Source organism: Chiloscyllium plagiosum, chromosome 14, assembly GCF_004010195.1.
Source record: "Chiloscyllium plagiosum isolate BGI_BamShark_2017 chromosome 14, ASM401019v2, whole genome shotgun sequence".
NCBI lineage: Eukaryota > Metazoa > Chordata > Chondrichthyes > Orectolobiformes > Hemiscylliidae > Chiloscyllium > Chiloscyllium plagiosum.
In genome coordinates, this window is record NC_057723.1 from 22,269,800 (window position 1) to 22,282,379 (window position 12,580).

Below are 12,580 nucleotides of genomic sequence, written 5' to 3' on the forward strand. Positions count from 1 at the left end.
CTCCCTCTCTCTTTCTCTCTCTCTCTCTCTCTCTCTTTCTTTTTCTCTCTCTCTCTCTCTCTCTCTCTCTCTCTCTCTCTCTCTCTCTTTTGCTCTCTCTCTGAAACAGCAGCCCGATGGTCTACTGGGGCTATGGCGACTTTACCTTTATCTATTTTAACTTTTTGTGGAACCATGTTTCCTTTCATGCTTCTACCTGCCCATGGTCTTCACTCACTATTCCATATCTTTGCCACATACAGCACAAATCAATTCCACTTTGTCAGCCTTGGACCCACATCCACAAACACCATGATAACCTTTCACTTTGAGAAATGGCCTGTTTGAAGACATTAAGGATAAATGTGCCAATTGTCAGCAGGAAAGGCGTGGTTTGCAATGTTAGATGCATCATTTATGCTAGAGACTGTACAATTACAATACTCTCTATTGCTGTTAATTCCTGCAAGCTGACCGCTAATCCCTTCCAATTTAGTCTGTGTCTTTACCTGAAGCAATATCTGAGTAAATATGAGATCCAGAGGCACTAACTGTACTCTGTGTTCATGTGCCACCATATAGTCTTGTTTCGGGTAGTTGAAGAATATGTACTGTGGATTGAGGGTCAGACAAAAACTAAGACTAATTTATGTGGTGAGTTCATGATAGTAAGTATATTAAGAGAAGAAACAAATAGTAGTATTAAAATAACAAAGCCTCTACAATGCTAATTAAACCCTATGCAGGTAGTTGATACCTGAAACAAGTCAATGAGTCTTCATGTTATGAAATACAACCTCTGCATAGCCTGTTAGTTATGACATTGACCTGAGTTACCAGGCTTCCTGACACTGTTCCAGTAAACCCACAATAAGCAGACTGTCAGTTGTAAAGCTGTTCATCAAAGAGACCAGAGAAATAATCATAAGCATTCCACCATCTAAGACTTAACCTCACTGTCACTGTGGATAGAGCTGTTAATCAAACCCAAATTGGGTTGGTTCCCATAGCACTTTTTTGCTATGACAAGCTGTCGTTGTCCTGGCTGCTATCAATAATCCTTGATACCTGAGGTTTTGAGTTTTATGTATGTTTAGCATTATACACCCACTTGACAAGAGCCGGTCACAAACGTGCATTGACACATCATATATTCTAGTAGCATTGAAAAAGAAAACACTGGCAGTAACTAATGTTGATCCCTGGTGTGTTTTATAACTCCTATGTGTTTTACATAGATTAGTTAAATGCATGCTAGTCGTGGACGTTCACAACTGAGACTAATACTTCTCCAGAGATGTCATCAATTCTCTAATGATTCTTTTTAAATACTTAAAAGCTCCGATCATTGACCTGTTTTCAGCATTTAACTGGTGCACTAATCCGTGGTGCAAAGACCTGCTATGTTATACTTGCACACTAACTGATAGTATTAACCCAGTAAAGTATAGATATCTTACTATGACTTGGGTGGATCTTAGTAATTTAGTTTTGCTTCTTGATCAAGATAATGAGCAACTAAAAATAAAGCAAATATTGAGATTTGGTGATACTTCAATTAAAAGGAGTTAGTAGCTGATAGATTTTGTTAGGGTACCTCATATAAAACTCACTGGTTATGCATTAAATTTTTTATTAAATCATTGTTGTGATGGATTATAAATCACCCTCTATTTAAATGAAATAAAAGTAAATACGAATGAGAAATTTGTATGCAGAGATTTTTCAGAAAAAGTTTTTGGTTTCTGTTTTTACTATTCTTTATAATTTTTAAGAAGCCATATCACTTACTTTTACTTCTAAAAGTGATGGATCTGCAATAATTTAGAGATTAGTATGATGTGTTACCCTTGTGTTCTATTATTCATAACTTGGATCTGTCATCCCACTTGTATAACCATTCCCACACTCAATCCCTCGCTTTGATGAGCAATTAATTTTTTTGTGGAATTTACATAAATTTTGGAATGAGAAAATGCCCATCTTTAGTCTTAATGTTGTGCACTGATTAACATTAGTGAAGCTGCCTGATTAAATAAACCATGTGGTTTATATTGTACTGATAGTAATTGAGATGCACTCTAGAATGTGCTAAGGAATTAATTTGCAAATTAATACCAAAATAAATAAAACTTTATCACATTTGGGAGATGCCTTTAAGGAGGCAATCTTAAACTGTAGAGTCCTTTAGCAATTTCAATGGTAGAGAAGGAATAGGAGGAGAAACAAAAGTGACAAGTGGGTTTCTTCCTGTAACCAAGAAAAAAAGTGCAAGCAAAATTGGGAAGCTTTTGTCCATGGCTGAAAAGTAGTAATGATGAGGACAAAGCAAGCATTTGTCTGGCAAGCAAGCCAGACAGCAACATTGCAAACCGCTTAACCTGTCACACATTGGAACATTTCTCATTTTTTAATCAAGAGGGCACCTATTCACTTGCAGCCATTGCTAAAATTTATCCCAACCTTTCTCAGTTAATATGTTGCTAATGCCTGCCAGTTTGGTGCAATATACAATGATGTGGAAGGAAGAAGTAGGAAATAAAATAACATAACTGAGAGTTTTGATAATCCACCTATGAGGGAACTTGATGTGCAAAGAAGACAGTATCTACTGTTTCCATCTGTTTATGCTTAGTAACTGAAGATGGCCTAGAGGATAAGTGCAAGGTATGTTTCGGTCTTTTTGTACAGCGTGCATGCATACTACTATCTAAAAGGTGCTTGCTGTATTTTTATAATACTTAATATGTTTATTCCTTTGTATCCAGGCTACAGAGAAACGTACCCTAAGCCTCAGTGGTCATGTGGGTTTTGACAGTCTCCCTGATCAATTAGTCGGCAAATCTGTATCTCAAGGCTTCTGTTTCAACATTCTTTGTGTAGGTGAGTATTGCCATTGCCATCAAGGTGGTAAAAACAATGACTGCAGATGCTGGAAACCAGATTCTGGATTAGTGGTGCTGAAAGAGCACAGCAGTTCAGGCAGCATCCGAGGACAGGCAAAATCGACATTTCGGGCAAAAGCCCTTCATCCTTTTTGCCTGTCGATTTTGCCTGTCCTCGGATGCTGCCTGAACTGCTGTGCTCTTCCAGCACCACCAATCCAGAAATTGCCATTGCCATCATCCTAGCATGAGCATCATCTATATAGTGATAGCCTGTTAGTTTAAATGATTCAAATATTCTGATGTTTAAATATTGTGACACTTCAGATCACTCAATGGGTCATTGCACCTTGTGAGTTTGTTCTGATCAGGATTGAGTTAACTAATGTCAAAATTCACACAACACTAGGTTATAGTCCAACAGGTTTATTTGGATGTAGGAGCATTTATCCTTCATCAAGTAGCTGGTGGAGCAGGATCGTAGGACACAGAAATCTTTGAACTATGATCTGAAAGCTTGTACTTCTAAATAAATCTTTTGGACTATAAGTTGGTGTTGTGTGATTTTTAACTTTGTCCACCCCAGTCTAACACTGGCACCTCCAAATCTTAACTAATGTCAGTTAAGACAGCTGGGGTTACCACCACAGGTAAATTAAGAACAGTAGATGAAAGAGCGGAAAAGTCCCTTTTGGTTTCCTGTTTATCATTCTCTAATGACCCAAAATGAACATGCCAATGTCAGATCACCCATCAAGCATCTTGGAGTGCAGTCGAGTTTCCTTAACTCTGGACCAGAGGTCCATTTTCAAGTCCTCTGAGGTGTGTCATAACATGCCTGAACAGGTTGATTTTTAACAATGCATCTTTTTTTTTTCCAAAAGACATTCACTTTAATGTTGTAGCCTGTGAAATCTCTCTTTTTAATTAATTGGTCTGAAATACTGGGCCTGTGCATGAATTTGTAAAATCAGTGGATATTATTGAAAGCAGAATAAAATGCTGGCAAAGATACAACTTATTTTGATGTATTATCCTTCAATTTGCCTCTGTATATTTGAACCAGATTGTAGCCTAATCTTTTTACTTTCTAAATCACGCTTGACAGCTCTTTGTCAGCTCCACACCCTCCACCAACCCACCCTCCCTTGCCCTGCCATTGCAGAAATTGTAAAACCAGCACCCACACCTCCCCCCTCACCTCCGTCCAAGGCCCCAAAGGAGCCTTCCACATCCATCAGAGTTTTATCTGCACTTCCACACGTCATTTACAGTATCTGTTGCTCCCAATGTGGTCTCCTGTATGTTGGGGAGACAGGATACCTACTTGGAGAGTGCCTCAGAGAACATCTCTGGGACATGCGCACCAACCAACCAGACCGCCCCCTGGTCAAACACTTCAACTTCATCTCCCACTCCGCCGAGGACATACAGGTTCTGGGCCGCCTCCACCACCACTCCCTAACACCCAATGCCTGGAGGAGGAACCTCTTCTGCCTCCAGACCCTCCAACCCCATGGCATCAATGTGGATTTCACCAGTTTCCTCACTTCCCCTCCCCCCACCTTATCCCAGTTCCAGCTTTGCAACTCAGCACAGCCCTCATGACCTTCCTACCTGTCCATCTTCCTTCCCATGTATCTACTCCACCCTCCTCTCTGACCTATCACGATTACCCCCAACTCCGTCTACCTATTGGGCTCTTAGCTACCTTCCCCCCACACCCTCCCATTTATCTCTCCACCTCCCCGGCTCACAAGCCTCATTCCTGATGAAGGGCTTTGCCTAAAACGTTGATTCTCCTGCCCCTTGGAAGCTGCCTGACCTGCTGTCCTTTTCCAACACCTCACTCTCGAGCTCTTTTATATAATCCATGAAGATTTAAATTGCAGAGAGTGTCATTAGTTTTAATTAGTGTTGAATATCTGACTTACTGTTCTAGTTTTCACCAATGTAATTGAATATGGTCCAAGGGGATTATGAAATGCCTGTTGAGATTTTTCAAAAATTAGGAAGCTTTAAATTGAAATTGTACTTTTCATGTGTTTTTTTTAAGGTTGTGCCTGTTGCTCTCTCTCTGTTTCCTGCCTTCCAAAAATAGTTGATTCATGGATGTCTTGGTATTTCATTTCACGTGTTCTAAAATTCTAGCTAATGCCTTCCACAGTGTTTTAGTCACTATCAATCAACCTAATTTTATCTCCTTATGTACTTTGCCAAACAATAGCTGCTAGGTAATGATTGTCTGCCTGTAGAGACCCATAGTTCATATTCCTTCCCCCATCCTGACAGACTCTGATGTTGAAGTATCCACCTTTTATTTCATCTGAGATTAAGAATCTAATTAAAGACCAAAGGTCAAGTTTAGTACCACACCATTTGATAAATTTTATCCATTTTTGCATTAATTTATGAAATGTGAGTATTGCTGCCTCGGCCAGCATTTATTGTACATCCCTAATTGCACAGAGACAAAGACTCAATCACATTGCTGGGGTCTGGAGTCCCATGTAGATCCGTTCAGGTAAGCACGACCCCTAAAGGACATGAGTAAAACAAGTCTTTTTTTGTAGTGGCTGAATTCACAATTGGGCTAGTGTTTTATTCCAGATTTTTATTGAATGAACATTTAATTATCTGTCATGATGAATTTGAGTCCATCTCCCCAGAACATTATCTGGGTTCTGGATCACATGTACCATGACATCACTACACCACCACCTCCCTCTTATAGAAAACGTTTGCTTTATCAATCTTATCTGTCAATAGTGGCCTAAAATAGTCCTGTCAAGCTTCACTAGTAACTGATATAAATTACAAATAACAAAGTGCTCCTGTGTTGTTCACTGAGTAGGTATGTCAGTATGCTGCATGACCGAGTGATTAAACATGATTCTTGTGTGCATTATTTTTCATCTCTTTCCCCATCTTATTTTACTTCCCTTCAGGCCAACCCATCTCAGATCACCTTGCATCACACCATCGAATCATGCAAAAAGATTGAACCTTTATCCTATTCTAAGCATTTTTAGCAGTTTGGTATAATTGAATGACTTGTTAGGCCAGTATAACACCTTTAAAAAAATTTAAAGTATTTTCCAATCAATCCAACAATTATAATACTTTTCTGTATGGCTTTAGTCAAGTCTATCATCCGTCATACACTTCACAACCTTCTGGGCTCTATTGAGTTCAACACCTTCAAATTGTGAACCCATTCCTTCCTTTTCTTTAAGCTTTGCTTCAAACTCCAGGTTGACTGTCTGTCCTTTCCAGTCTGGTAGTTAGATACACCACTGTTCTGCCATTCTCACGTTCAGATCACTTAGTCTGAACTGTCAAATCCTTTCTCTGCCAGCACTATTACATAAATGCTACACCCTCCACACTTCATGTCCACTCCGTAGAGACATCGGGCCTTAATGTTAGCTTGCTGTCTCTCCATGGACTCTGCCTGATATCCAGCATTTCTTTTTTTTCGTTACAGATTCCAGTATCTGCAGTAATTTGCTCCATCTTTTATACCTTTCCTAGTCCTGTTTTGGGAAAGTAGACTGTTTAAGGGCATAGAGGTTTTTGAATGGTGTTTGGTGAGCAGGTTGATCTTGATAAAATCTGTTCTCAAAATTTGGATGAAAGTAGTGTTAAGAACAACGAAAATCAGACTTGTTTCAACACTGTAGGTGCTGGAGATTAGAGTCAAGATTAGAGTGGTGCTGGAAAAGCACGGCAGGTCAGGCAGCATCCAAGGAGCAGGAAAATCAATATTTCGGGCAGAAGCCTTTCATCAGGAGCTTTTTCCTGCTCCTTGGATGTTGCAATCTTGTCTCAACACCATGACCACTTCCATCTCGAAGGACAAGGGCAGCGGATATATAAGGTGGACTGTAATGGTTCAAGAAAATAGCTCACTACCTCCTCTTCAAGGGCAACTAGGGATGGGCAATAAATGCTGACCAGCCAGCAAAGTCCACATTCCATAATTTTGTTTTTAAATTACTTTTGGACGCAATCCCTTGAATGAAAACATTTAGTTCCTGAACATGTGTCCTTCCCCATAAGAAGTTTTAACAGGAATTTGATATATGGGCGGCACGGTGGCACAGTGGTTAGCACTGCTGCCTCACAGCGTCAGAGACCCGGGTTCAATTCCCGCCTCAGGCGACTGACTGTGTGGAGTTTGCACGTTCTCCCCGTGTCTGCGTGGGTTTCCTCCGGGTGCTCCGGTTTCCTCCCACCATCCAAAGATGTGCAGGGTCAGGTGAATTGGCCATACTAAATTGCCTGTAGTGTTAGGTAAGGGGTAAATGTAGGGGTATGGGTGGGTTTCGCTTCGGCGGGTCGGTGTGGACTTGTTGGGCCGAAGGGCCTGTTTCCACATTGTAATCTAATCTAATCTAATCTAATATATGGACAAGGATGCATGCATTCAGTGAAGGGCCCACGGATGGATGATATTAATACATTGGAATAGTTTTCATTACATATTTTAAGTAAACTTGATTTCTATGATGGAGTAAATTTTTTTAGTTGCTATTATTCATTTTTGTACTTTTTAAGGAATGAACAATGCATCCAAAATTAATTTCCTTATGGACAATGAAGTAAAAGTGATCAACTGAACTAAGAGTCAGTGTGTTGGTGTGGGTCTGGAGTTACAAGCTAGGCTATATAACGACATTTCCTAAGGACATGAGTGAATTAAATGGGTTTTTTAAATTTCTGCAGAGGCTGAGATGGGATTTGAATTTGTGTATCCAGATCATTATTCCAAACAACTGGTTTATTAGCCCAGTACCATGACCATTATGTTAGTGTAGCTGCTATATTATTATTTTCAAAGGTTTAACTGATCCCTTTTGCTTCCTTAGGAGAAACTGGTATAGGTAAATCAACATTAATGAACACTCTGTTCAACACCATGTTTGAAAGTGAAGAGGCTACACATTATGAACCAGGTGTTCGTTTAAAGCCACAAAGTTACATGTTGAAGGAGAGTAACGTAGATCTTAAACTGACTGTTGTTAATACAGTGGGATTTGGTGACCAAGTGAATAAAGAAGAAAGGTAAGCTCTTGAAATGAGTATGTGTACAATTAAATAGGAATTGTTCATTTTTAAGATTCTTGAATATATTAACTTGCATCTCACTTTTTTTTAATGGAATCCTCTTTCCAGACCACTACACAGAATCTTCTGAGCAGGTTATTGGCTAGAAAATTTGCTCTTTGGTTTTGGTCAGTGATACTCCACATTGGAAGTAGATTTTTCTTCCCTTCATCCTATTTTCACAACCCCCTATCCCACCACATCTCTCTCTAACCTGGAGAAGTATCAACCACTGGTCCTTCCGTTGTACTTCTTTCTGTCTAAAGTGGACATTGTTCTAGTTCCAAGTGAGTCCATAATACAGACTGACTATACATAAAGCAATCAGTAATCTTGTGCATGAAGTACCAAGGTGGTGATCTTTGGAGCTTTGCTTTGAACCAAACAGATATTGTCAATAGCCATTGCTGATGAAAGCAACAAAACACAAAAAGAGTTCAAGAATTGGCTTGCACAAATCCTCCCACACACTCCTTTCCAAAGAAACATGGTTTTTAACTTTTCTAATTTTTCCTTCCTCAAAAGGTATCCATTGCCTAATATATTTTTCCTGTTGCCAGTAACTTTCCAGCATCTTCCTAACAATGCACACACGAGCAGCATATGTTAACAAACTAGTTGACCGCAGGATACATTGCAGCTCAATCTGATTTTATTCCCATTTAATTTTCACATTTACAAACCCTCGCAAGCATTTGCAAAGATTGCAGTCAGAAGCAAGCATATTGACTGCTTTTATTTCCACTAACAATTCTGAGATTTTTTTTCCAGATTGCACATTAATTTTATTCACAGGAATCACAAAAATTGCTTCTTTGAGGTGAAGGCAGTAGGAGTTCTTCAACATGTTGAGTATTTCCAATTTTGGAGCACTCTTGCTCCTGTTGTAATTTAATCCAACTCATTGAAGCCAATGAAGTTAGTTGTAGAGCCTCTGATTACAGCACTTTGAGAGGAGCTAGCTCAGTGCCAAATAAGGATCAAACATGGGGTTTTTCTTTCTTATTTTTCGTTTTTTTATTTTCTTTTTTTATTTTCTTTTGTTTAACCCCGGCCCACAAGTCCCATTCCTGATGAAGGCGTAATTCCCGAAACCTCTTTTTTTTTTTAAAAAAGAACTCTTTACCTACGTTTGGGACACCACCTCCTCCAACACTTTCTTTTCCCCGGCCCCCTACGCCTTATCTACACCATGGGCATCCAGTCCTTGTAAACATCCATTCACCACGATGAAGGCCTCCACGCCCTCAGTTTCTTCCTCTCACCGTCCCAATCAGTACCCTTCCACCAACACCCTTATCCGCCTGGCTAAACTGATCTTCACCCTTAACAACTTCACCTTCCAATCCCCCCACTTCCTCCAGACCAAAGGGGGTTGCCATGGACACCCATATGGGACTCAGCTATTCCTGCCTCTTTGCCAGGTACGTGGAACAGTCTATCTTCTGCAGCTACATAGGCACCATCCCCCACCTTTTCGTCCACTACATCGATGATTGTATCAATACTAACTTGTGCTCCCACAAGGAGGTTGAACAGTTTATCAACTTCACTAGCACCTTTCACCCTGACCTCAAATTCACCTGTTGAAACTTTATTGCTGGAACAGCACAGCAGGTCAGGCAGCATCCAGGGAACAGGAGATTCGACGTTTTACAGAACACCTCTGGGACACCCACACCAACCAACCCAACCGCCCCGTGGCTGAACATTTCAACTCCCCCTCCCACTCCACCAAAGACATGCAGGTCCTGGGCTGCCTCCATCACCAAACCCTAACCACACAACGCCTGGAGGAAGAACATCTCATCTTCCGCCTTGGGACCTTGCAGCCACACAGGATTATTATGGATTTCACCAGTTTTCTCATTTCCCCTCCCCCCACCTTATCCCAGTCCCAAGCCTCCAATTTGGCACTGCCCTCTTGACCAGTCCATCGTCTTTCCCATCTATCCGCTCCACCCTCTTCGCTGACCTATCACCTTTTCCCCTACCTTAATCTACCTATTGCATTCACAGCTACCACCTACTTATCTCTCAGTGCTGCCTCCCCCCTCCAGCCCAGCCCATAAGCCTCATTCCTGTTGAAGGGCTGATGCCCAAAATTTCATTTTTCTTTCCCTTTTCTGCGGATGCTGTCTGACCTGCTGTGTTTTTCCAGTGCCACACTCTCGACCCTGCTTTTCTAGTGCACTGGATAAAATAGAGATCATTGGGATAGTCCAAGAAATGAATTTGTAAAGATGAGGGAAAGAAAGACATTGGCATACTTTGAAAAGTGTTTACTCAATCTGAGATGTTCTTTGAACGTCTGCAGTATTACATTTACCATTTTCTTTAGTGTCCCATGCTTGATTACAGAAGCCAATACTCTTGAAGTGAGGTAAACACAACAGATTGCTTGTTTATTTCATCTGCTAATTAAAAGATTTATTCTTGACCCAAGAACAACTAATGTACCAGAAAATCCTTTACTTTCTTTTTAAACCCACTGTCCTACCAGACCAGGAGTCTGCTCTCTCATTTGAGAGAGAGAGAGATGACTGGTGGTGGTTTGACCTGAGGATCACCATCCTCGAAAACAGGGAGAGGTTAAGAAGGAGTCTTCTGCATGGTAACCTCAGCTGGTGTGGGATTTGAACCCATGCTGTTGGGTATCATTGTACATCTCAAACCAGCCATTCAGCCAGCTGAGATAACTGACCCATGTACTTATATGGTACAATGAGCGTGACAGAAAATACATTAAAATCAGAAGATCATATAAAATAGGTTATTGTGGTTAAGGAAATACCATATTATTTAGAACTAAGCAAAAACCAATATTAGTTTACTAGAATATTGATTGCTAATATAACTGAATAGTTATCTGCAAGTTACTTCTATTGTAGTGTTAACAATAAACCATGCAATATTCATCTTTCGACAATCCATTGTTTACTATCTTTGGTAAGGTAGTGCAATACAAATATTATGGACCGGAAATAATTATTTTAAAATGTAAACACATGAGGAACTCAACTAACTTTTTTGAGCAACAGCATTTCCATCAGTTCATTCTATTTTTGTTCTTCAGCTATAAACCCATTGTTGACTACATTGATGCACAGTTTGAGAATTACCTTCAAGAGGAGCTGAAGATCAAGCGCTCACTGTATGATTTTCATGACACAAGAGTTCATGTCTGCCTGTATTTCATTGCTCCCACTGGTCATTGTCTCAAATCATTGGATTTAGTCACTATGAAGAAGCTGGACAGCAAGGTACCAACAATCAATTATCAATAAGCCATGATAATTGATAATTGATTATCATGCAACATCTCGCAACATGTGCAATGATCTTCCTTCCTTCAATGAGATTTTCCTTCATAAATGAGGATTGCAAAATATTTATTGTAATTGACATTTTAATTTTTCTTGGTTGTATGGGTATTCTACAGCATTGTATGATTGGGAAATTTTCAGATGACAATACTTGGCGAGGCAGTTACTAGTGAGAAGGATGGCTACAGAAAGATATCAGTGGATTGAGTGAAGGGTTGAAAAAATGACAAATGGAATTCAATCTGGAGAAGTGCATGGTTTACATTTGTTGGGGTGGGAGCAAAAAATAAACTGCAAGGTATTGAGAGTGGTCGAGGAAGTGAGAGACCTTTAGAGTGCATATCAACTCAGGCATTAAGGCACCATCACATTGGACAATAATATTAAAGTTAACATTATAAATATAGGGAAAAAGCCAGAAGATCAGGGTAATGATTGATAACTATTAGAATTCAGCTTTGAGAGTTTGCCATAAACTTAACAATTGTTCTCCCTCCCTCCCATGCCAAGTTCAGATTTTATTTATTTCTTCAGATGGATTAAATTCTTAAAGTTTTTGGATGAACAATAACAATATGTGAACCACAGAATAGGAACATTGGAACATAGATCAGCAGGAGTAACCAGTCCAAGCCCTCAAGTATAATTCTAGATCATTATCTACCTCTGTGCCATTATCCTACATTCCCAATATCCCTTGGTCATTAGTGACTAGAATTCACTCAATCTCTATCTTGATCTTAATGACTGAACTTCCACAATCCCCTGGGTAGATAATTCCAAAGATACACACATTCTGAGTGAAGACTTCCTTCTCATTTCAGGCCTAAGTGGCTTGGTTTTTATTAAGATTGTGCCCTCGATTGACAATAGACAACAGACCAGAGGTGCGGGAGTAGGCCATTCACCCCTTCGAGCCTGCACCACCATTCTATATAATCATGGCTGATCATTCCTAATCAGTATCCTGTTCCTGCCTTATCTCCATAACCTTTGATTCCACTATCTTTGAGAGCTCTATCCAACTCTTTCTTAAATGAATCCAGAGACTGGGCCTCCACTGCCCTCTGGGGCAGAGCATCCCACACAGCCACCACTCTCTGGGTGAACAAGTTTCTCCTCATCTCTGTCCTAAATGATCTACCCCGTATTTTTAAGCTGTGTCCTCTGGTTCGACACTCACCCATCAGCGGAAACATGTTTCCTGCCTCCAGAGTGTCCAATCCTTTAATAATCAGATCCCTTCTCAGCCTTCTAAACTCAAGGGTATACAAGCCAAGT

The 12,580-nt window shown here is 40.1% G+C and overlaps 1 protein-coding gene across 1 annotated transcript in view; it reads left to right on the forward strand.

Annotated features, from left to right (window-relative positions):
* The window catches only part of LOC122556548 (septin-8-B), a 98,473-nt gene that overhangs the window by 61,283 nt on the left and 24,610 nt on the right, over positions 1-12,580 (forward strand). The window contains exons 2-4 of the mRNA XM_043703331.1: positions 2,748-2,862; positions 7,736-7,931; positions 11,050-11,236. Of these exons, the coding sequence (XP_043559266.1) occupies positions 2,748-2,862; positions 7,736-7,931; positions 11,050-11,236 (498 nt within the window). The remainder of the gene's footprint in view (positions 1-2,747; positions 2,863-7,735; positions 7,932-11,049; positions 11,237-12,580) is intronic.